The sequence below is a fragment of the Mustela erminea genome, chromosome 11 (genome assembly GCF_009829155.1).
Source record: "Mustela erminea isolate mMusErm1 chromosome 11, mMusErm1.Pri, whole genome shotgun sequence".
Classification (NCBI taxonomy): domain Eukaryota; kingdom Metazoa; phylum Chordata; class Mammalia; order Carnivora; family Mustelidae; genus Mustela; species Mustela erminea.
In genome coordinates, this window is record NC_045624.1 from 106,477,086 (window position 1) to 106,502,950 (window position 25,865).

General features: G+C 41.4%; 1 protein-coding gene across 7 annotated transcripts in view; it reads left to right on the forward strand.

Annotated features, from left to right (window-relative positions):
- VPS41 (VPS41 subunit of HOPS complex) overlaps positions 1-25,865 on the forward strand; it is a 175,218-nt gene that overhangs the window by 130,696 nt on the left and 18,657 nt on the right. For all 7 annotated transcript variants that reach the window (XM_032303858.1, XM_032303859.1, XM_032303864.1 and 4 more), the window contains 8 exons: positions 1,459-1,520; positions 3,108-3,189; positions 7,493-7,585; positions 12,201-12,328; positions 13,693-13,837; positions 15,745-15,786; positions 15,931-15,981; positions 18,340-18,477. In XM_032303858.1, coding sequence (XP_032159749.1) covers positions 1,459-1,520; positions 3,108-3,189; positions 7,493-7,585; positions 12,201-12,328; positions 13,693-13,837; positions 15,745-15,786; positions 15,931-15,981; positions 18,340-18,477 — 741 coding nt within the window. The remainder of the gene's footprint in view (positions 1-1,458; positions 1,521-3,107; positions 3,190-7,492; positions 7,586-12,200; positions 12,329-13,692; positions 13,838-15,744; positions 15,787-15,930; positions 15,982-18,339; positions 18,478-25,865) is intronic.

A 25,865-nucleotide genomic window follows, 5' to 3' on the forward strand; every position in this document is an offset into this window, starting at 1 on the left:
AAACAAGCTCAGCCAGTCGGTGGTACTCTGGGTGTGGCAATATGAAAGTGACGAGTGAATTTTCTCTGAATTACTCCTTCTCAATGTGCTGGAAGGAGGGAGAAGTGAGGAGGAGATGATGAAGTAGAGTTGCATGTTGGCTCTGAAGTGGAAGGGGGTGCAGACTGTGGCTGGGGCCGGGCCATCACAAAAAGGTCATTGGTGATGGCGGATATTTTGTGTGAGAGAGACACTGAACATGCTTACGCTAAGGAGAAGAGAGAAAATAGGATTGAGGTTAAAGGAGGACAGAGAAAGAGGATGAGTGGCACAGTAGGGTAAGGGCCTGGCATGAGGAGAAATGGGCTCTGCAAAGGACACATTCTCTTCTCTGACCCTGGACAGAAAGACTCCATAGTGCTGTGATTATGGTCTTTTTGCAGAAAAATAAACTTAGGCACCCCTTTTTTTTTTACTCTTTAGTTTCTACAGATTTGAAATAGGATTTCCCATATAGTCATTATTGGGATAAAATTTAATAAAGTAGGAACTATTAGTATTTTCCCACAGCCTTGACACGGACCCGTCCTATATATTAGTTATGCGTGGCCTTTTTTTTTTTCCTCCTAGCACAGCATAATTTCATACCATACAGGCAGAGACAGAAATGGGCCGCTGCCATTTCTGCCATCCGGGAAGAAATTCCACAACACCTTTTTTTGTACATAAACTAGAACTTAAAATCCAAGTTTTGTTATATAATAAGTTTAAGCTTCTTATGAAAATGCTTTTAGTCAGAAATAATATTTCACAATAGTCCTGGGGGGAGATCAAGCAAGAGCTCTCACATCTTTGGTGACTCAGGCCACCTCAGATCCTTTCAGAATGAAGATGGTGTAAGAAAATGAATTTTACTCAGAAGCCAGCCCAAGCTGCAATCCTGTTTTCCTCATCTGTAAACTCATGGGTGTGAATCACATGTTTTTGGACATCATTTTCACATTAATGTTAACCTTAAGATTCAGTATTTCCCTTTAATATGATTGTTCTGTTGTCATGTATTTCTTACAGCATTTCTTCAGACGTGATACAGAGGAAACCAGTAGCTCACGTCTTGCAGATGAAAGCATGAAAAACCACTTTATATCCAGTGACAGCATGAAATTGTTGAATCATGTTTCTAATATTACAGATTTCTTCTGTAGAAAATCTCCTAATCGGGGGCAAGTTAGGAGCCTTTACCATAGGAACGTTATTTTTGTGTGAATTCTAAAATTTGTGAAAATATAACTATAAGTGCATTTAAATCTGCTTAGGAAGGAAATGAGCATAATTACATATAGCACCCTACGGTGTATAAAACAGGTTCTAGCCCATAGTGCCAGTAAGACCCTGATGTCGTGGGCTGCTCAGGAAATGAGGCTCAATTTTGCGGTTGTTCTGGTTAATTATGAAATTCCTTCATTTAATTTTCCCTAGGATATTGGCTTGGCATACATAAACCACCTGGTGGAGAAAGGAGAGTATGACATAGCAGCACGGTAATAACTGATATTTTCACAATTATTTGTTACTATAAATAGAATTGAGAAATAAATTTTAACACGAAGATAAGCCATTCTCTGAGGTAACCTTTTTTTGGGGGGGGGGGGTCGTTCTTGCAGGGGTAATTTTTGAGTATTGGTGGCTATAACCACAGAATGGATTTGTGAGTTAACCACCTACTGTCTCATTTTCACCAAACAAGAGAATTTATATTTTTTTAGAAGATTTTATTTATTTATTTGACAGAGAGAAAGATCACAAGTAGGCAGAGAGGCAGGCAGAGAGAGAAGAGGAAGCAGGCTCCCCGCCAAGCAGAGAGCCTGATTCGAGGCTCAATCCCAGGACCCTGAGATCATGACCTGAGCCGAAGGCAGAGGCTTTAACCCACTGAACCACCCAGGTGCCCCAAACAAGAGAATTTAATAGATGTCAAAAGTCATGAAGAGTCGGAGAGGTTACCCTTTTTGTAAGCTAACAAGTTAGCACATGGGTCCTGGCATAAGACATGAGACTCCCAGGTCAGAGATACAGGGCTAACTCAGCAGTGGTAGTAGCCGGCATATTGGCATTTGTGCCAGATCCCACAGCTCCAGTTCCCACAGCACGACATACAGGGCCAGCCAGGTGACATTGCACAGACCATCGCTCGTAGGACAGGAAAGGAACTCTGAGCTTAGGATCTCTGACTCCTTTAAATGGACAGTGATCGTGCCTGCCTTCAGAGGAACCTGATACATTTATTACACCGAACACTAAACAGTCCTGCCCTTTGCTCTGGAGGGAAACATCATCTCTGCGTCTCATTTCCATTGCTGTTCTACAAGCATCCTCTAGAAGGCAATCAGTGCCACTGCTTGTAATTCAAGGAGAGTTGTCTCCCAGCAAGAGGGTGGCAATTCAGTGGAACTGACCAGATTTCAGGCTTCAGGTCGCAGGGGTCTGTGGTAGACAAGAGTGTAAATGTTACGTAGTGGCCATGTGGGTTGTGTGAGTGGCTCCCCCTGGAGCTTCATGGTGCTCCCTTCTAGTACCTCAGGACAGCCTGGGAACGTAGCCTTCAGGCCGACCTCTTATTTCCTGAGGTTTAGGGAGACCTGTTTCTTTGATGTGTAAATTAAGTTTTTATTCATATATAAGTATTTCTCCAGATTATATACTATGATAGGATTGTAAATTTCTGAAGTCTGATTTTGTAGTCCATTATTTAAAGTTCTTTAAGAAGTGATTTAAATTGGTATTTTGGGATATGATGACATTTCTTCAAGGTGAGAAAGGTCCCAAAACCAGCAGGGCTCATCCGGATAAGTAGGAAACTCAGAACAGGATAATCATTGGGAAAGCCCCTAACCATCATCTTCAGAAAGGGGTTCATCTTTATTTATAAGTGTTTTGTAATAATTTTTATGATTTCTGTCCACCTTGTATATGCAATCAATTGGTTATCTAGTAATACCTTTATGTGCATTGGCACCTGAGATAGAAATTTGTCAGAACTCTGGTTCGAGAGATTTATCGAAACCAACAGAGGAAATGTCTACTTACTTTTTTTTTTTTCTTTCTCCCTGGGATGTTTTTACTGCCAGCAAATGCCAGAAAATTCTTGGGAAAAATGCAGCACTCTGGGAATATGAAGTTTATAAATTTAAAGAAATTGGACAGCTTAAGGTAAGCACAGCCGTATTTTTAACTCTGAATTTATGTATGTAGTATATTGAGATTGAGATGGAAATAAAATTAAGACACTAGTAATCAGTTCTTTCCTGGGAAGCAAGTGTTAACTAGGAAGGAAAACCAGAATATAGATCTGTTTTATAGTTTATGTGTGTAAAATGTATATATATATGTGTTATATCCTCATATTCCACCAATTCTGTGTTTATATAACGTTTTTATGGATTTTTTTTAAAGGAATTATTTAATGAGGGAGAGAAAGAGCAGGAGAACAGAATCTCAAGCAGACTCAGGCTCAGAGCCCGATGTAGGGCTTGATTCCACAACCCCAAGATCATGGCCTGAGCTGAAACCAAGAGTCAGATGCTTAACTGACTGAGCCACCCAGGTGCCCCTGAAGTTTTTTGTTCTTTTTAGTGAATATGGAAAACAGGTAGAGTCTCATTCTGCAGGTTATAAAATGAGACTTTTTTAGAATGCGCTGAAGAATTAATGCATTTTTCAAATAATATTTTATTTGCTGAAAGGCAGATGGAAAAGTTTGGCCATGTAGCAATAACAAATAATTTGATACTTCATGTTTTTATTTTACCTTTTTTTTTTCCTTTTCAAGTTCCCTATTAATTTAGAGTTGGTTAACATACCGTGTAATAATAGTTCAGGTGTCAGATTTAGTGCTCCGTCACTTGCATACAACACCCAGTGCTCATCACAGGTGCCTCCTTAATACCTGTCACCTATTTAATCCCTCCCCTACCCATCTCCCCTCTGGAGGGGAGATTGTTTTGTATAGTTAAGAGTCTGTTTTCCGATTTGCTTTTTTCTTTCCCCCCTCATATTCATCTGTTTTGTTCCTTAAATTGAGTGAAATCATAGGCGTTTGACTTTCTCTGACTTACCTTGCTTAGCATAATACTTTCTAGCTCTGTCCACATCATTGCAAATGGCACAATTTCATTCTTTTTTATGGATGGGAAATACTCTTTTGTATATATGTATATACTATCTTCTTGATCCATTCATTAGGGCTCTTTCCATAATTTGGCTATTGTTGATAAGGCTGTTATAATATCCTTCTGAATCGTTTTTTTTTTTTAATTTATTTTTTATTTATTTTCAGCATAACAGTATTCATTATTTTTGCACCATACCCATGCTCCCTGCAATCCGTGCCCTCTCTAATACCCACCACCTGGTTCCCCTAACCTCCCACCCCCGCCGCCGAATCGGTATTTTTGTATTCTTTGGGTAAATACCTAGTCATGCAATTGCTGGATCATAGGGTAGTTCTATTTTTAACTTCTTGAGTACCCTCCGTACTGTTTTCCACAGTGGCTATACCAGTATGTGTTTCCCACCAGCAGTGTAAGAAGGTTCTTCTTTCTCCACATTCTCACAAACACCTGTTGTTTCCTGTGGTGTTAATTTTAGCCATTCTTACTGGTGTGAGGTGGTATCTCATTGTGGTTCTGATTTATGTTTCCCTGAAGATGATTGATGCTGAGCATCTTTTCATGTCTGTTGGCCATTTGTACATCTTCTATAGAAAAATGTCTCTTCGTGTCTTCTGCCCATTTTTTAACTGGTTTATTTGTGTTTTGAGTGTTCAGTTTTATAAATTCTTTTTTTTATATAAATTCTTTGTATATTTTAGATACTGCCCTTTCCAAGACATGTCATTTGCAAATATCTTCTCCCATTCCAAAGTTTGCCTCTTAGTTGCGTTGATTATGTCCTTCAAAGGAAGCAATTTACCTTTCAACTTAATGCATGACCTTCAAAGTAAACAATAAAGTATTCCTATGTTTGTTTAAAACATTTAAATTTTTTTCTTTTTTTTTAAATTTTATTATGTTACATTAGCCACCGTATGGTAGGTACATCATTAGTTTTTTATAATGTTCCATGATTCATTATTGCATATAACAGCCAGTGCTCCATGCAATATTTATGAGCCTTTGCAATATTCTCTTGAAATTATGAATATGTTTTTAAAAATTCCCAGTTATAGGGCACCTAGATGGCTCAGTTGGTTAAGTTTCTGCCTTCAGCTCAGGTCATGATCTCAAGGTCCTGGGATCAAGCCCCACATCAGGCTCCCTGGGGAATCTGCTTCTCACTCTCCCTCCTCCCCACTTGTGAATGCTCTCTCTCACTCACTTTCTCAAATAAATAAGTAAATAACATCTTTTTAAAAAAAAAATTTCCCAGTTAGGTTGCCTGCGCTATGAATAGTGCACTTGCCCCAGGGAATCTTCTCATCTTATTTGTTTGGCTGCTCCTGGAGGATCTTACCCAGTCCTATGACCATGATGGCTTTATGACCCAGACCTTTTTATTAAATTCAGTATCTGTGCTGGAAATGTGTGATGGCTCTTTTTCCTTGTAGGAACTACTGATAGTGATCACTCAAATCATTGTCAATCCATTTCTTTCCCAATTCCAGTCTGTATCTGTGACCTCATGGTGTACCTATTCCTCCATGCTTAAGAGCTCACAGCCACTGCCCACATGAGAACTCTGATTCACGTCCTCATGATGTTTCGTCTTTGGTTCTCATCAGTCCTTCCTTGTCCATACCAGGCCTCTCCTCCCCTGGGGGGCCATGGCCTCAACCCTTGTCTATGCTGTTGCAGGGGCCTTCTGACAGATCGGTGAACAACCCTACCCTAGAGTTAGCTGCTTAAAAAATCAATCTGCTATTCTCACTTCCCTTCTTCTCAAAGTATAAAATCCAAATAGTTTTCATTGCCCCGCCTCACTTTTCTCCCCTTCTGGGGACCGCTCTCCCACATCTCGGGGCCACTCTGATCTCCCTGAATACACAGTGCACATCCATGGCTCTGTGCCCTTCCTCACATTATTCCTTCTGCCAGGGTGCCCTGCTCTGTCTGTCTTTGCCTGATAGATTCCTGGCATTTGTCATTTCTGCCTCAGGATACAAAATGGGCCCCTGCTCATCGCAGCCCCTGGTTAACACCTTGCTTATGTAACACTTAGTAGCCAGTGTTCTGGTTGGCTGTTTAGATGTCTGCATAGTGTTCCCCTGAGGCTCTGAGCCCCCTAGTTTTGTGTCCCCAGAACAAAGTGTAGCAATTGGTACATATAATTTGCCAAGTCATTCTACAGTATTCGTGAATTCAACACTTAACATGCACTGAAACAGCTAATGAATGCAAGGTGTGTATTTTCCCTTAATTTCAAACTATGATTATGAGTTTTTAAAGAATGATATATTCCATTTTAAGGGAAAAATATATGAATAGATGAACTGTAACTCCTTGACTCCTTAAGGTAGCTTTTATCTCTGTGACATTCTCCCTCCTATATAGATTTTCTTTAATTCCTTTGGAAGAACAGAGAGAGAAAGTTTAACTTAACTGAGGCAGTTGTTTTATTCCTCGTTCATACATATGTACACCTCATATATACTTTTGAAAATATAGTGTAATGTGTCATAAGAAGGTAGAGTTGATTTGAATTCTTCTTTTTATAATAATTTTCCTAGGGCGCCTGGGTGGCTCAGTGGGTTAAGCCGCTGCCTTCGGCTCAGGTCATGATCTCGGGGTCCTGGGATCGAGTCCCGCATGGGGCTCTCTGCTCAGCAGGGAGCCTGCTTCCTCCTCTCTCTCTCTCTGCCTGCCTCTCCAACTACTTGTGATCTCTCTCTGTCAAATAAATAAATAAAATCTTTAAAAAAAAAAAAAAATAATAATAATTTTCCTAAACACTCTGGTGCCTTACATTTTAAAAGTAGGAATATGCAGATGGTCTCCTACTTATAGTAGTTCAGCTTATGACTTTTCAACTTTAGAGGGGTGCAAAGGCGTTACACATTCAGTAGAAACCGCACATTGAACTTGGGTCTTTCCCGGGGGGAATGACACCCGGGATGATCCTCTTTCGGGATGCCGGGCTGGGTTTCGAGCCGCACATTCACACCAATCTCTACCCCCACGGTCATTCTCTTTTTCATTTTCAGTACAATATTCAATAACCTAAATGAGATACTCAACACTTGATTCTAAAATAGGCCAGGTATTAGAGGACTTTGCCCAACTGTAGGCTCACATACGTGGTGTGAGCGTATATAAGTTAGGCTTGGCTAAGCTGTGGAATTCAGTAGGGGGGCTGTTTCAGTGCATTTCTGACTTAAAATATTTTCAATTTCTATGGGTCTGTCAGAATGTAACCCTATAGTAGGTTGAGGAAGTTCTGTACTTCATATTTTCTGCATAATTGGAGTCTGGTTTTGTTTTGCTCCTTCTGAAATGACCTCTTTTTCCTTCTTCCTTAGGCTATTAGTCCGTACTTGCCAAGAGGAGATCCAGTTCTGAAACCACTCATCTATGAAATGATCTTACATGAATTTTTGGAAAGTGATTATGAGGTATGGCCTTCCAACATAGTCATATTTACTTGCTCTAGATGGGAAAATGGTAAGAAATCAAGAAAAATAATGCAGTGGATCAGGCGGTTGAGAGGGAGCAGATTTGCAGGTTGTGGGAGATGGAGGAAACTGAGGTGAAGCGCTCATGATAGCTCATGTCTCTGTGGACAGTGAAAACCTCTCATCCATGCACATTTTGGAGAATTCTTAATTCGTTTATAGTTTCCTAAAGCCACTTAGTTTGGCTCCTTGAGAAAGCTGAAGAAAAAGGACAAGTGCTGTGTGGTGATTTTGTACATAGAAGAGCAGGTGCTGCTGCTGCTTAAAGCCTGAGACTCAGATCTCAGTTTGCCTGAGGAGGACTGGGGCGGCAGGAATGGGGAGGGGGCTTGGATGGGATCTGTTTGCTTACTGATGAGGGAGAAAGGCAGAAGTTAACATCGTTCGTCTGCTGTGTGCTCCCTACTCTCGTGCGCATGTTACGATTTCGTACTCCTGACATTATAAGTGGTAATATCCAATTTTATAGATAAGGAAACTAAAGATAAATAATTTGTTCATAAGCATACATTTAAAAAATAGGCCTGCCTGGTTTGAATTTAAATTTGGTGTTCGTATGCACCCAAAATGGATTATAATTTTTAAAGTTGGTTGATTTAAGATGAATTTATTCAGAAAATACCGGTGTGGTATCTACTATATTGTAGCACGTGGTAGGCATCAGGTGTGCAGGTGTGAACAAAATGACGCGTGTTCTGCAGGAGCTCATGGCCTGAGTCACATGCAAGTGTGTAAACCGCTGCTTCTCAACAGGGGCTGAATATGCCCTCCGGGGACATTGGGTAGTGTCTGGAGACATTTTTGGGTTGTCGTGACTAGGTAATTTGTGCTACTGACCCCAATCTAATGGATGGAGGTGAATTTTAGATCAAAAGATCTATAATAGTCCTTTATGATAATGATCCATACCTGGATACCTTGGATGATTGGTCAGTCACCGTCAGCCAGTTGTTCCTGGATGTGGATGATTCAGGCAGCCTAAAGCACGAGTGGTCTGTAGAGTTCCTGTGTTCTTATCATAGGAAGGGATCAAGTGCTTCAGGATGAATTAAACTTGAACAAATTACTTCCTTAATAATTGTGCATACTAATGAAAACAGCATTTTCTCATTTTCTCTTATTACTGTGTATTGTAATCCAATCTGCTCTAACAGCAGGGATTTCTTTCTTTCTAGAATAAATGTACGTCTTCTAGAAGAGCTATGGTAATAGTTTCTGTTGTTTGTGTTGGGTGCCAGCTGATGGAGGCTAGCAGCATGCTTCCTATTCCTTTCCTAGTCAGTTCAGTTGAACATAGCTTTATTTAGAACGTACCATGGCCTAGAACTGGGTGAGTACTCAGTTAGACCCAAGAGAAAGTTAAAAAACACAGTCTTGTCTTCAGTAGATTTATAGGCTGAGAGGAGAGATGATATTGATAAGCTTTAAGCAACTAGAACATAAGTGACAAGGGCAAAGTGATTGTTCTGTAAAAGCTCTGATGAGAGGCCGTTATTGGCCATAGTTATTGGAAAAGGTTTCTTCAGTGAATAAAGACTTGTAATGGACTTGTCCTATGTCTTTCCAATCTGTTCTGAGTACATAGAGTGGCTCTTATAACTATTCTGTCTTTGTACATCTTCCCAAAAGAAAGAGAATTATGAGTGTTTTGTGAAAATGATGGGGAAAAGTATGAATTTTATTGCAAAATACTGAAGCTTGGTTTACTTGTCCTCTTTTTAAAGTAATGCAATTTAACCATGAGAAAGCAGTTCTGTTTTTTTATGATTCTATTATAATTCTTTCACATGATTCAACTCTTTTTTTCTAGAAATTATCTTAGATTCTGTATCATTAAAGTTATCCTTTTGATTCATGTCTGGAAGATTATTGACAGAGACAGAAAGGACTATGCATGACTTAAGCTCAGTGCTTATAAATACTTTTTCCTGAATGTTTCAGTGTTTGCCTGGTCAGTACTGTTAAGAAAGGTATAAGTAACTTGTTGCCATAAGCTCTTACAAATAGTTTCGCTTCCATCTTTCTTAGTTTCATGTTTAATTTTGAATTAAATTGTCACATAATTGACTGGGGAGCACTGTTCTGTAGCGATACTTTTGATCACATATCATCTGTCCTACTAAACAGCACTAGAAAAACAGCTGTACTTCTGTAGAATATTGCCTTCTCAGTTTTCTTTTCTTCCTAAAAAGATATGAAGTGACAGTATTTACTTGGAGGTAATGATGCTTCCTGACTTGTTGGTGTGGGGCTTCTACTGAAATGCATACAGCTTTGTCTTTTTATTTACAACCTAGCAGAATTATTTTATAAGTACCATGCACTAACTGATCATAGCCCCAGAGCTCCACAGAGAGTTATGCTTATGTAAGCATATTAAAAGTGAGCCATTTGCCATGGCATTTCATTCAGTGAGTACCTTTAACCTTGTACTTAACTATGATGGGCGCTGAGATATTCTCTGACTTCACCTGCTCAATCATAACAGCTCCCTGATAAACTGTATCCTCTGAAGAATAATCAGGGCCACGGGGCTGATGGCATCAGTATTCCTCAGCACATTAATTCAAGGGCATATGGAGCCAGTTTAGTGGAGAAAAACCTGATGTGGAATGTGGTGTTTATGTCAGTTGACGTTGGAGGCATCATGTTTTTGTTACACGGCATGACTGGTTGTTTTGTCTTTTTTTTTTTTTTTTTTTTTGAAGACTTTTTTCATTTATTTGACAGAGACACAGTGAGAGAGGGAACACAAGCAGAGGAAGTGGGGAGAGGGAGAGAAGCAGGCTCCCCACCAAGCATGAAGCCCAATGCAGGGCTCGATCCCAGGACCCTGGGATCATGACCTGAGCCAAAGGCAGACGCTTAATGACCTAGCCACCCAGGTGCCCCATTTTGTCTTATTTTGTATTAGGAGTCGGCCATACTGCCAGGCTGTCGCATGAATTAGGGAAAACAGAAATCGGAGCCAAGCCTCCTCCTTCCATACAGTATGATTCCTGGTCTCAGGGCCACTGAGAGCTGCCAGTGTTTGGATGGGAATCTTTTCAGACATTTTTATCTTATACATTCCTGAGTCTTAAAATAGAAACCCGATCCAAAGTGTCGTTTTGGCTCAAAGAACATTTTAATGTTCTGATTCAGTGGTTTTATAAAATACATCATCTTTACCTGGTGACGCCTCTCCCCACATTTCTCACATGAAACTGCAACCATGCACTTATGTGGGAAGGTTGCAGTTTGAATGGAAAATGTGTTGCCTGTTGTTCTGGTCTCTTGCCATCCTTCCCAGGGCTACTTGGGTAGGACTTTAATAGAGACTGTATCCTGATTCTTTGTGATTTTCTTTTTACCAAACCTTGGTACTTTACAGAAGCACATTCCACCATACCAGTTTCATTTCTTTTTTTTTTTTTTTTTTTTTTTTTTTTAAAGATTTTATTTATTTATTTGACAGAGAGAAATCACAAGTAGTCGGAGAGGCAGGCAGAGAGAGAGAGGGAAACAGGCTCCCTGCTGAGCAGAGAGCCCGATGCGGGACTCGATCCCAGGACCCTGAGATCATGACCTGAGCCGAAGGCAGTGGCTTAACCCACTGAGCCACCCAGGCGCCCACCAGTTTCATTTCTAAGTGTCACTTAAGTAAATTCATAGTAGTTTATTAAAGCATTAGTTGAGATGCTTAATATGAATAATACAATTTTTTTCGATAACATGAAGATTTTTACTTCTTTTTGCTGTCTTGATTACATCTAAGGTTTTTACTCTACCAGCTGCCAAGGATCAGTAAGTAAACTGCTCTACCATACTCTGAGTTACAAAACACAAGCTCTAATGTCAGGAATCAGGACCCTGGCCAAAAATCAACAGTAGGAAAGAAACAGGATCCAATTGAAGGATCTAGAGTTTTCTATCAGAATGGCAAAATTTGAGATCCAACTAGGGGATAAGACTTGAGCCAAAGTCTCAAATCCTCCAAACAAAACTAGGTTCAGAGGCAAGAATGGAAAGAGGACCAAAAAGAAGAAAGAGGACCAAGGTGGTAACTTGTTGAAGGTGGGGATTCCAGTGACTCCAATGACTGTGGAAACCAGCCATTGTGTAGAGTTTTGCACATGGGAGGACAGACCCGAAGGGCACAGAAGTTCGGTGGAGATGGTGGGGGAAGCGACCAACTTGGACAGTATCTTCAGGATATTCGGAGTATCATCTGAATGTTATAGTTAGTCCGGACTGAGGTTACAGCAAGTGAAAGCCAAAGTCTGTGTGTGCAGTGTTGTTTTATGGAAGAACTAGGGGGGCCTTACTTACAGGTACATTTCATCAAATAGGTAAGAGCACCACCCACTTCCAGGAATGGTAACTGGATAGTTGAGTGCAGTGCTTCTCGGCCTTCCTCGCCACCCCCAAACCCAGAGTCTGAAAATGGTGATAGGTTCATGCCAGAGTTTTAATCATAAAATTATTTTGTCTATTTACATTAATATTTTTATGCATTGTTTAAACTGTTTGGATCATTTAATCTATTTCAGGAATGTTCTCTTGTTCTGTTAAGGGTTTTGCCACTCTGATCCGAGAATGGCCTGGAGATCTGTACAACAATTCAGTAATCGTCCAAGCAGTTCGAGATCACCTGAAGAAAGATAGTCAGAATAGGACCTTACTCAAAACCCTGGCAGAATTGTGAGTAGAATTTAGTGCTGCTTTTTTCCAATTCAATCTACGTGAAGAGTTTTCCAGGGGAGTTTTTCATGAGGACACAGAAGAGCGAAGCTTGTATACCATTTTCCTATATTCACCCTTAGGAATGTCCTCTCGTAAACCTCCAGTGAACAACTAGCAGGTGAGGAAAATGTGCAAGACTGAAGTTGTGGTGCAGTGTGGTTCCCACAGGAGAGGAACCCTAGTCAGTAGCACTACATAGGGCAGGGAGGGAAGAGTGCTGGGGCTCAGACTACGCAAGGAAATCAGCTTCCCAGGGAGGCTCTGGATTCTGTCATTCTTGGATTTGCATGTCACATAGTGTCTCAAACCTGATCATTCTTGAGGTGTATACATTCCTTATGGGATGATTTCAAGGCTCAAAGGAGAGGTCATAATTAAAAACTAATTAAGCACTATGCCTGGCACTAAGTCGGAGCTCAGGAAATGAAGCTTAGTTAATATTTTTCATATTTATTGGGCACTTTTGGTGACCCAGGCTTTCTCCTGTAGGCCTGGGATTCAGAGATAGATAAGATACACTCATGTCCTGGAAGAGCTTTGGTCTAGTAAAAACAGAAGCACACCGCAGGTAAGCTCAGGAAGGTGGTTCCTGCCTCAGACCCTCACTGGCATTCCCATCACCTCACACCACCTGTCCCCCATCTTCTTACAGCTTTTGCCAAGACCAAGAAAGGTGCACCAAAGTGGCCTAGAGTTCAGGGCTGTTTGTCCCCCTCTGAGTTGAAACACTGACCATTTTCTTCTGGAAACCTAGATATTCCTTGGGCTCTGTAGTACTAACTATACTGATAATTATTCATACTACTAATGGGGTCACAAAACAATTTGGTTTTCAGGAGCTGGCTTGGGAATCAATGTGAAAAACAGTGCTTCAGTGGGAAAATATGTCAGTTTTATAAACTCCCCTCACAAATAAGCTTTGGAGATAAAACCTGTTTGGCAGCTGCACACCGCTTGTTAAAATTTTAACTGCATTTTTTATTACTGGAATAAGAATTTCCTTTTTTCTGGATCATAGTTTCTTTGTGTGGTATATGGGGTTCTATGAAGAAGTTTTGAGAATGTCTATAAAGGAACATTTTTATTACTTGAACATTGTCAATTTTCAGAAATTCAAGGGAGATGGGAAGCAAGGCTCTGAGAAAGAAGTACGTACGGGTCACATACAGTTAAGTCCCAAGGAATAGTCTTCCAAATAAAGTTGACTTGTCTATTTAAACAAATTTTTCAGTTTTTCATATTGCAAAACTAAGTGTATGTGTATTTGTGTGTTTTATTAAAAGTGCTGATGAACTTTAATATAAAAAATTTTGTATTACCAGGTACACCTATGACAAAAACTATGGCAATGCTCTGGAAATATACCTAACATTAAGACACAAAGATGTTTTCCAGTTGATCCACAAGCATAATCTTTTCAGTTCTATCAAGGATAAAATTGTTTTATTAATGGACTTTGATTCTGAGGTAATGTGTTTCTTATTTTAATACCCTTTATTTTTACTGTTCCAAATTTTTAATATTTAGACATCTATTCAGATGCTGGAGAAGTTAGTACACACAGAGCTCGGCTGGGTGCTGATCATGTTCGGAACACTGACCCATACTAGATGTTCTGAATCCTTCACTTGATGTGGTTACTTTATAAAAGCAATCATAATTTGATATGGAACTTTGAAAGTGTGTGTGTGTGTGTGTGTGTGTGTGTGTGTGTGTATATGAAGTAATTTTTTAGTGAAACAATTCACAAAATCCATAGAAAGAAAGAAAATAGCCATACACTTTGGCTCATTCACCTCTCCTAATTGTATGTCTCAGGATTAAAATTTTAGGGAAATTTCTATTTTGATCCATTTATCGTGAGTTTATTCATCGGCATTCACAAATTTAGCACATGGCATTTCCACTGGTCTCAGCCATGTGGGATGTGTTATTTTATTTACAACAAATTCAAACAGTGGATTGCTTGACTAATGAGGGCCGCCAGACTCCACAGCTCCCAGTAGCTCATAGATGTGCATGTGCATGTGCGTGCGTGTGTGTGTGTGTGTATCCGTGCACTTTTAACAAGTGACAGTGATGGAAATAAAGAAGTTTTATGAACTTAGTTTATATGAACCTAGTACTTCTCATTCAGAAAATTGAAAGATTAGTTAAAGAGTAGAACTTGAAAGCCTCCAAAAGGATTGCTTGGATTTTCCTATTATATTTTATTACATTTAAGGGTATTCTGCACTATATTATTTATATATATATATATACATATATATATATATATGCATACTGTATCTATATTATGTGCTTTAGTCATCATACACTTAAACTTAATTTAAATAGGAGCTAAATCTACTTCTTTCTGCTTTTAGCCCTTTTTTCATAGTGAATGATTTAAGTCCTTAGGGACTACTGATCTAAAAAGAATTAGTGCAGTTCTGAAGAAGTTCAGGTGCAGAGGTTCTGCTTCTCTGCAAAAGATGATTAAGAGGATGGAGTGCTTCTACAAAAATTAATTACTTTTCCCTACATCCATTTTCCCCTTATGCCTACCCGCTCTCCGTGCCATGTGTCTCAAGAGCTGAGTTTAGCTTACGTAGCTGTAGAAAAAATGAACGAGCTGAAACTGATTGCTGTTCAAGAGTATGAACCAAAGTTAGGGACTCGTAGTTTTCTAATTAGAAGATACCTTAAGGATAATCTCTTCTAACATCTTCCTATTTTAGAGGGAAGAAAAAATGGAGTGGCTAACTAGGTGGTAGCAGAGTCAGGAACAGTACCCAGGTGTGAGGAGGACGGTCAGCCTGGTGGGCTGTCTGCTCACCACCTGTCGCTGCAGACACCATCTCCTTTGTGTTTCATGAATGTTCATGATAAATAAATGCCACAAGTCCGTAAGCTTTATATCATCATAAAACGTCAGCTGTCTTGGTTTTTTTCTGGTTCTCACCCTCTCCTCCGACATCTGGGAAATCTGTAGAGGGCTTCATTGAGGGTGCGGGTGGCAGGAAGCCAAGCTCATTTTTGTGGTCTGGGGACCAACACACTCCCCGTGACCAGTAAGAGTCCCAGAAGTGCTGTGGTGATCTATCCAACAACATGGAGGCTACAGTATGTGTAGACAAGGTGTCTTGTGTTTAGGGAGTGGTAGCAGGATGCTGTTTTAGTGGTAGGCAAAGCATGGAGGTCTCAGACCGAGACCCATGTTAAAATGCATTCTTTTACAGAGCTCTCCCTTAAGGGCTACTGCAAAGCGACGGGCCCCTTGTGTGTGGAAAGAGGCCATCCACCTGTAACTGTGACAGCACGTACAACGTGGCTGTGGGTTCTCTTCTGACACAGCAGGTATCAGTGACTGTGGCTTTTTTTTCTTTATTCAGAAAGCTGTCGACATGCTTTTGGACAACGAAGACAAAATTTCAGTGAGTGTCTTTTGTTTTTTATGTGTTACTAGACGGGTGTCTGGGAACACCCAAGCTATAAAGGGAAGAGCCTTTGGTCCAATAATCTTGCAGCCATGTTCGTGTCCTCATAAATCAGTGGTTAAATATGTCTTTTCTCTCTAGATTAAAAAGGTAGTGGAAGAACTGGAAGACAGACCGGAGTTGCAGCACGTGGTGAGTGTGACCATCTTCATTTGCCCTTTTGACTGTGTCGGGGGCGAGCCGCCTTTCAGGACTGGGTGTACTGGTTACTGGGTGAGCTCGCTCAGGTCACTCCTCTGTGTGGAAGTTTGACCACAAACAGTAGTCCGTAATCAGTCAAATGTGGCAGAGCCTCTCATGCTGGCTAAGGACTAATTACAGACCAGGTACTTTAACTTGGACTTACCTTGGAATTGTGGTTTAAGAAAAGAGTTGTCACATTCACGTTTGTGGCCCCAAACTGTGTCTAGGAGTAAGTACCTTGCATGTGTAGTCCACACTGAATATAATTGCACCATGAATTACAGAAGGATCCAGGAGCAGAGCCTCATTCTTCTGTCCTCCCCCTCCCACTAGCGAATCCCACTCTCTCATCTGGTCTCGGTGGTAGTACTGTTAAGGCCTACTGCTCCAGACTGCCTTGGAAGGCTGCTTTGATTCCCTGTGTTGCTGGCACTGTGGGAGTAAAGCAAGAGCGCATGGTTTCTGTGTCCTACAAAAAGAGGCTGCAGGGAAAAATAGGTGGGTCCAGTAGGACTGTGGGCCTCAAATTCAGTGGGGGCTCTCATATGTTTGCCCACCTCTCTGCACCCCAAGAGGAGAATCAAGGAGTAGAGTTTTCCTTCAGAAGTCAGTTTGATGCCAGAAGCTTCTGAAGACCCCAGGATAGGAATGGAAGCTCCTTTGTTCTGCTTTGTTTTGGTCAGCAGTTGTGCAGATTGTGCCTCGAGATTGGGTGTCTCAAGATGGTGAGCTTAGCCAAGCGGGGCACCATTCTGCTGGTCCCCTCCGGACTTGCTGCTGAAGCAGTGACTTCCGGCCCATGGAAGGCGTGAGCGGGATCATAGCAGCAGGCGTCTGTGCGCCGGTGTCACCTGTGCAGTGCTGAAACTGAGAGCCCCCACTCAGACGGGTCATCTTCCCTGTAGGGCAGCAGAATGTATCTGAAACTTGGCCTTGGCAGTTGGGACAGAGCCTCCCAAGCCTGTGTGCCCATCTAGGAAACGGCAGTGCGTGTATGGCTCACACGCTGACCCTGGTCTGAGCACCATGGAGGGCTGACCCCTTCGCCCCCTCTTGGCCTTGAGGAGACATGACCAGTTGACCAAAGGAGCCTTTTCTCTGTGTGCATGTGGCCTAGTTAGACTTGTTTAGTGACCGTTCACGACAGTGGCTGGCAGACTGCAGCTAACCTCAGGGACAGACTGCTGCTCGGTCCCTCACTCAAGGTGTGAATGTACTTTGATTGCTGCAGTCCGGGCTTTCCACCTCTCGTGGGTGATGGGTGTTTATTTATAGTTAGCAGTAACTACCCTTTGGACATCGATTTCTAACTTGCATCATATATTGATAGACTTAATCTTGCCTCTGAGTAGAAAGCAAATTACTCACTTTTTTTGAGGTCCATTAACTTTTTCAGACAGCTAGGGAAAGGAATCAGTTTTGAAAATGGGTTCAGAAGATCTGTATCTATCTTGATTTTTACCTTTGATGTCACCAGGAAAGGCAGCATTTCATAGCACAGATCTCAACAAGACTTAACAAAGAGCAGGGGCGCCTTGGGTGCTCAGTTGGTTGGGTGACTGCCTTTGACTGGAGTCTCAGGATCAAGTCCCATGTCAGGCTCCCAGCTCAGTAGGGAGGCTGCTTCTCCCTCTGACCCTCTCTCCTCTCACGCTCTCTCTGGCTCACACTCTCTCTTGCTCTCGCTCTCACTCTCTCTCAAATAAATAAAATTTAAAAAAAAAAAAAAGACTTAACAGAGAGCAGATGTAGAATGTATGAGAAATAATTTAGCACTTGCTGCTTGATTTTTTAAGAACATTCTTTTATCTCATAACTATATCCCTTTTATATTAAAAAAATGAGAATTTTTAGGATTCAGGAAGGCCACTAATCAAGCATTTTATTTCTGAAGCCACGCAAACGATGGTGAGGATATTAGCTCTCGTTAACATTTCCCTGGAGCTCAGTGTATGCCGCGTGCATCAGCACAGATCTGAGTGTTTTACAGATGGTAATACATCCAGTCCTCACAGTGACCCAGTGAGATTTTTGGCAGATGAAGAAACTCAGTCACAAAGAGGTTAGTGACTTGTTCTTGTCGTATGGCTGGTCAGTAGCAGAGCCAGGCCATTCAAGAGAGAGTGTGAGATCGCCCTTGTCTCCTGAAGGTCTTCTTTCCACTTTTCCTTCACTGAGACATTTTCCTGAAAACCGCTTCCCCCCCAGGCTCTCCATGGAGACTGTTTAGAACTGAGTATAGCAACCTTCAACAAGTCTTGCTTTTCTTATTTTTATAATTATGGTTTACTTCTTTGTTCTTTTTAGTATCTGCATAAGCTTTTCAAGAGAGACCATCATAAGGGACAGCGCTACCATGAAAAACAGATCAGCCTTTATGCTGAATATGATCGTCCAAACTTACTTCCCTTTCTCCGAGATAGTACCCATTGCCCACTGGAAAAGGTAAGTCACAGACTTGCCCCACACACTTCAGGCGAAGAAGTTTTCCTTTTTGGTAAGCTGTGGGTCATTCTCCTCTTCCTGCCACCCAGGGCGTGACTGCTGCTCTCCAAGCAAAGCAGGAGGTTTTGCTGGGCCTTCTGATGAGGACTGGAGGTGCTTTCAGCTGAGATTTTGTTGAGGAGCTAGACCATTTCTGTGCCAGGTTTAATTAGAATAAAGGTTTAATTCGGGGTGTGGGACTCAATCAACCATCAAGCAAAAACAGTGTCAGGTGTCTGAGTCAGTTTTCCTGAGCCAGAGTGGGGCCAAAGGTCAGCCTGGGAGGGACCCCCAGGCTAGACCATGCCAGAGGCGGTGGCCCCAGACTCAAGGTCAGTAACTTAAGTGCTGTCCCTTGTCTGCTCTCCACATCCACATTGTGTATTTCTGTTATTTCTCTCTCACATTACGTTCCATTTCTCTATTATACTGCATTTCATTATAATTGTAAGAAATTACTAATCTCTTTCACATTATCTTATATATTCTTAAAAGACAGGTGGTTTGTGTCACTCATTTTGGTAAGCCCAGGAGCAGCACTCATTAGACACCTGCTAAATGTTTGTTGCATCGTGAGTGAGGGAGTGAATGTAAATGAATACCTAGACCAGATTGTAGTCAGGGCTGCGTATGAACTAGTAAGTTTTATGAGCCTGCTGTTTGAACGTATATACTAGAAACTGGGCAATCTATGGCCCCCAGTGTTGTTTCCTGTGGTTCTTATGGTTTGGAATGCCATCTGACAGCTACAGGTATCTTACTAAATTCAGATAGCCAGAGAGCAAGCACTTTGTAGTCAGCTCTGTGTATCCACAGAACAAAAAAAAAAAAAAAAAAGGGTCCGACCCCTTAGAGATATGTATTACAAAGTTGACTGCACCTGGGTGGCCAGCCTGCTGGGCCTTTGACTCTTGGTCTTGGCTCTGACATGATCTCCAGGTCCAGGTGGGCTTCTGTGACTCAGGGTCGAGTGTACTTCGGATTCTTTCTCCCCCTCCCTCCCACTTGGCCCCTCCCCACTCACACACGCTCTTCAAAATAAATAAACAAAGTCTTAAAAAAAAACAAAAAGCAGTTGACGGAGAACATGCTGTTTCTGCACACTGACAGCTTTCATAGTTGCTTCTTCAGCCACGTTGATACAGGTATCAGATGTGTTACGAACCAATTTCAGATCAGTGGATTTTTGAAATCTGAAGTTAATGAAAAAGTATCTTGCCTGCATATTAATTTATGAAAAACTAACATTTTAAATTTGGGTCTTAAGACATTTTCTCAAGGCTAAATTTGGAAATTCATCATCTTCCTCTAAAAATAAAAGCAAAGGTTTCCATCTTCTCATTACAGAATCTATAACCTGGGGGGAAAAGTGAGAATCTTATTCTTTGAACAGTACCCCTTCATTTGTATCTCACTCTTCATTGAAACATCATTCATTTCCAGGTGTCTTTTGATGACCCCTCAGAGCTGCACAGCTATGACCACCAGCCACCCTGGGCTCCTTCCCTTTCATGAAACTCGGGTGCAGAGGCACCACCCAGATTCTAGTATGTTTGTGCTTCTTCCACACTTTCAACCCATCTTGTTTATAGTTTTCCAGTCTAGTATGTTCAGAAGACACACTGTTCTATCTAAAAGAGAAGCATCAGAAAACCGCACAGCTACACATGGCATGTCTAGTACATAGAACTTGCTTAGCATGTCATGTAAAACCTCCAGAATTCTTCTCTGTGATCCACTGAGAAGAACCAGTTGCACGTAAAAGAGTTCAACAGAAGCATAGTGAAACCAAGTATTTTTTTAAGATGTATTTATTTATTTGACAGAGAGAGAGAGCACAAGCCGGGGGGCGGCAGAGGAAGGAAAAGCAGGGAGCCCAGTGAGGGACTCGATCCCAGGACTCTGGGTTCATAACTGGAGCCAAAGGCAGACGTTTAACCGACTGAGCCACCCAGGCATCCCAAAACCCATTATGTTTTAAATAGTTTTTTGTTTTGTTTTTTTAGGTTATCTTTTGTTTTTCACTGAGAGAGAATTTTGAAACTAATGAATTAGAGCTGGTAATGGTAGAAACATGCCATTAAAAATAATCAAGTTAGTAATCTACCTTTTTAGAACTTTGTAAATGAGCTGTCATGTTACAGATCATTGCGATTTCTTCATAAGAGGTTCTCATTAGGATCCAGTGTGTATATCCATGTGTATGTTTGCAAAAAAATGTATTCTTATCCTTGCTCAAGTATGTAAAACCATGCTAAAGAGGGTATTACTTACACCCTGAAAAAGCTAGCAATTCATAAAAAGCAAAGTAGATGTGCCAGGCATGCCAGGCATAACTTCACAGTTCGTGAAGTGAAGGTCATGAGTTACAGGTTCACCTGTTTTGTCTAGAGACTGAGAAAATTTGGTACGAAATATAAAGTTAAGAGCTTAAAATTTTAATGCCCACCAAAGAAATCTCTGGTTCAGAAGAGTATATAGATGTTTAATCCTATAGATGCTTCAGTGATAATTTGGTGTTTGTTTTCTTTTAAATGGGAAGTGTTTAAGGTTTCACAGCTTTATTCAGAGCATGTTGGCTCCCTCCCCCTCCCCCCTTGTTGATGATTCACTTCCGGCAGAATAGCAGCTCTGTCTTTCTCTGGTTGTCTGCCTTGGCAGAGTTTTGGGTAATTGTTGAAAGGAGAGGTGATTTCAAATGACAGCTGGCTGAAATCTTCAGGGTTTCCAGTCAAACTTAGTTTAAATTGATTGAAATCCCACAATCAATATTTGGTCAAAAACTTTGTGGAGACCCTGCCATCATATCAGAAGCCCTTTAAGAAAGTGGTATTCCCAAGATTGGCAGTATTTATCAGACTGGAGTTCAGGACTGAAAATCACCACAATGCATAAGTCCCCAAATTAGTCATAAGCTTCTATGAAATTGTTCCTTCTAAAGGAGATACAGAGGTAGTACGAATGTATAACTCTGACAGCCATTTAAAAAGACAATAAAAATCATTTATGAAGTTTCCACTGTGCTTTATAACATGGGCTATGCTTTCATGTACCTTATTTTTATTTAATCATAGTAGAATAGGTAGGTGGATAAAGTCATTTTATCCACAACAAGCTAAGTCTTCAGGAGTTGAAAGAAACAGCCCAGAGTGTAGCACTAATAAGGCAGAGGGCCAAGACTTAGAACCTGGATCTCTTAAGTCAGGTCCCCTATTCTTTCCACTATGGTGAGGAATCATTTTTCAGGTTTAAGATGTGAATTAAAGGGCACCTGGGTGACTCAGTGCGTTAAGCATCTGACTCTTGGTTTCAGCTTGGGTCACGACCTAAGAGTCTGGGATCCTGCCCCATGGGCTGCTGCTTGAAATTCTTGCTCTCTGCCCCTTCCTCAACTCGTGTACTCTCACTCTCCTTCTCTCTTCCTTTCTGTCTCTCTAAAATAAATAAGTCTTGGGATGCCTGGGTGGCTCAGCCATTAAGCAGCTGCCCTCAGTTCAGGTCGTGATCCTAAGGTCCTAGGATCAAGCCCCCCCGCAGTCGGGCTTCTTGCTCAGTGGGGAGCCTACTGCTCCCTTTCTCTCTGCTTGCTACGCCCCCTCCTTGTGCTCTCTCTCTCTCCCTCTTATTAAAAAAATAATGATAAATAAAAAACAAAACTAAATAAATCTTTTAAAAATATTCCTTAGTATTGTAAGAATCATGAAAGGTATTTGTTTTTAAACTATTAAACTGTCCTTTGTTATGTTATTTCCAGGCTTGATCATCGGGTGCTAGTTTTCATTTACAAATCTCATTTGCTTATGCCTAGAATATCGGCTCTGCAGATTTGGGAATTTGTACCTGAATTTATTATTTCTCTCCTATCTTATGGCATTTATAAGGTGGCAGTAGTTACGAATTTGCAGGAATAAAGCTAGAAGATGCAACGTTTACCGATTTCCATTAATGCCATGTAAGAAGGCTGGATAAACGATGGCAGGGTCAAGGGGTAGAAGAAATCCTTATTTAATTTATAGTTCTTGCTAGTTACCCCCAAATCTCTAACTCTGTTCCTTGCTTTTATACTAAATCAGGAAAAGGAAAATTATACATAACTTTTGCATCGTTTTTTACTCAATTTCTGTCATTATTCTGTCTTTTCAATTTATTTTTACTGTGATTCTCCCTTTCCATGTGTGTGTCTGTGTCTGTTTCTGTTTCATTCCTCTGGACTTTAAAAATCTTAGTTTTGCTACTCTTTCCTCTAGAGGGAGCACCTGTCTCCAGAACATTCAAGAATCTAGGGAAAGATGGTTTTGTACTTGTGTCAAGAACAGAAAAATTGTATGTATCAGAAATATGTTTTTTACCTTTTACTCAAAACGTCCAGAGATTTCTATACTCTCTGCTTTCTCATATATGAGAAAAGAATAATTTCAGTACTGTTAGAAATTAGACATAAAACATTTAAAATCTGTGAAACTCAAATTTCAGAGACTCAGATTATCTTTGAGCTTGGCGTTGCACATCTGCTTGCATTTCAGAGCCTTCTTGACTTCAGACTTTTCTTTAGACGTTTCTTCTCAGAGGACTTGTCATTTTTGATGAAATCCTAACAGCTTCCGGCAGCACCATCCTGTAAAATGTTCTGCAGTGAGGAAAATGTACTGCTCTTACAAGATAGCCAGCAGCCACATGTGGCAATTAAGTAGTTGAAGTGTCTAGTGGGGAACTGCATTTTTAATTTAAATTTAAATGACCTCATGTAACAAATGGCTCCTGTCTTAGCACAGGTGAGCCTGCAGACTACAACGTCTGTGTGCTTGGAGGGAAGCATGTTCGCAGATCTCCAAGAGAAGGGGGGATGGTTTTGTTGGAAACTTCTGAATGGTACTTTAAAATGTCAGTAAATTTCCAAGTACAAATATAGATACCTTTTAGTAAAAACTAATTTAGGCAATATACTCCATCTTTATTCACACTCTCTCTAAACATTCTATGTATCTACTCATATTATATTTTCTTGTTCATCTGTGCGTGACATGGGCCCACTCGGCCACAAACTGTCCATCTGTATCTCTCACAGTTTGCATGAATCATGGCCCTCCGTTGGTTTCTTAGTAACTTTTTGTTAGAATGGTCTCAGGTCCTCCGAACTTCATATTTTTTGTTGTTTCCTTTCACTGTCTACTTCTCACATGGGTATCCTGTCTCTGCTCTGGTATCATTCCAGAAGGGTAAGGAGTAGGTAAGAAAATTCCATTGTTTATGATCATGATTGATTGATAGGCATAAGAGTATAGAGATAAGGTAAATCATGCTTTTAATCAAAACGAATCAAGTATCAGGATTAGGTTCAGCTCTGGGTGAGAAAAATGCCAAAATAGCACTGTCTTCAACAGAGTAGCAGTTGAGTTCTCTGGCCCATGGAAGTGCTGGTGGCAAGCCATGTGGTTGGAGACTCAGGCTCTTTTCTCTCCTTCCCTCACCTTGTATGACCTTCAGCTTGTAGTGTAAGATAAGATTGTTCTTGTTTCCAGGAGCAGATTGGGTGAAAGAACGAAAAATAAGAAAACAAAGGGATGACTGGCCTTGCTTCTTAAAGAATATCGCCAGAAGCTACCATGTTGCCTTTTCCTTCCTGTGGCGATATCAGTCACATGGCTCTCCCGCGGCTGGGAAGGCTTGGAGATAGTTCTTTAAATTCTGGGCAGTCACATACCCACCTAAAATCTTACTACTCTAGAAATGGGTAAGGGATATTGGGGGATAATTTGGCTGTTTCTGCCACGTAACTATTAAAGGAGCCTTGTGAATAATCAGATTAATATTTTCCTCTTCAATGTGGCCTTTCTGCCTTCTCACTTCCTCATTTAAATGATTTGTGTTCCTCAAACTCCACCCTAATTTCACTGTAATTCTAAAGGTGTTCTCTCCTTTTTTTTTAATGTGTGCTTCAGAATCCCCCACCCACCCACCCCCAACATTGATTTCTGTGCTCAGCATTTTTCCTCCCTCTTAGCTATTACTCTCCAACAAGAGATACACACTTAAATATATATATATATATATATATATATTTTTTTTTTTTTTACATAAAAATTTTAAGTCAAAAATCAAAATGTTCAAACCAGCTCCTGCTGTTATTTCCCAGGACAGATCATTGAGCCAGCAGAGCTGCTGAGATTATACTCTTCTTTTTAGCTCTTTGGCTCTTGTTTTCAAAACAACCATGGGCTGCTTGTTGGTATAACTGCACAACCCAATGATCTTCCTCCTGAAACCTTTTCTGCCCGTTCATCTATTTAAAAAAATATATACTGCACACCCAGGAGTAGCCAAGCACCCTGTGGGGCACAGGGCTGGAGTCACATGGTCCCCGGCCTCGGAGTCCTCAACTGCGCCTGTTGGGAAGAAGGGTGTGGTCCGTCACCAGGGTGACTCCCTGCGACCTGGCCTGGTTGGGGTCCACGGAGTAAGTGCCTGAAGCACTCGTCAGGGTTGGAGGGTAGAGTGAGGGCCATAGTCCAGGTGGAGGGACCACAGTGGAGGGGTGAGCAGACTGTGAGGGAGGTGTAGCTGCCCAGAAAGGCAGGGCAGGTCACAGATGTCACAGGGAAGATTCTGGGCTGTGAGTCAGAGCAGAGCCCCACATCAGGGAGGTCACATAGTTGGGGTGGGAGATGCGGTTTCCCGGGGATCTCATACTCGTCCTGCTGCACCCAGTTCAAATGCCGCCTGTGCTGTGAAGCCTTTTAGAGGAGGGCCACACCTCAGCCCATGTCCCGTGTCTGTGCACGCGCCCCTCTATTCACATTTACCCCTGTCATGGGATCGGTAGTTAGTGCAGCTCTCCGAGTTTCCCCGGCGCCTGCGCTTCCTTGGGGGCTTCGTTCTGCTTCCACACCTTCCCTCCACCCCTCTTGCCTGTCGTCAGCAGCGGCATCTTTGTGACTCTTCTTTGCATCTCTATCCAGCCTGACCCTCCAGCGCCCAGCAGAGTGTGCAGTGAATGTGTGCCGGTTCGCTTAGAGTTATTCAGTTGTATATAAACACAACGTCTTGTTTCTTACGCCCGAGGAAATGCAGTCACCTGTGAGGTTCCTCATTTCTTTACTTGATCTCTTCCCTTTTGATCCTTCTTGATGGTCAGATACGATTTTCCCCCTCTCATCTTCTGATAGATGCTTGAACAGAGTTTTCTCTTAAACCTTGTGATCTGGGAACAGAAATATTCTGTTGACCCATGTGTTTATATTTAAACATCAGATGTTTCCCGAGCCGTGGTCTGCCCAGTACTAGGAACGCGCAGCGGAGAACAGCTTACATGCCAGTGGAGGGATGGGGAGCTTAAAGCTGTCATGGGGCGT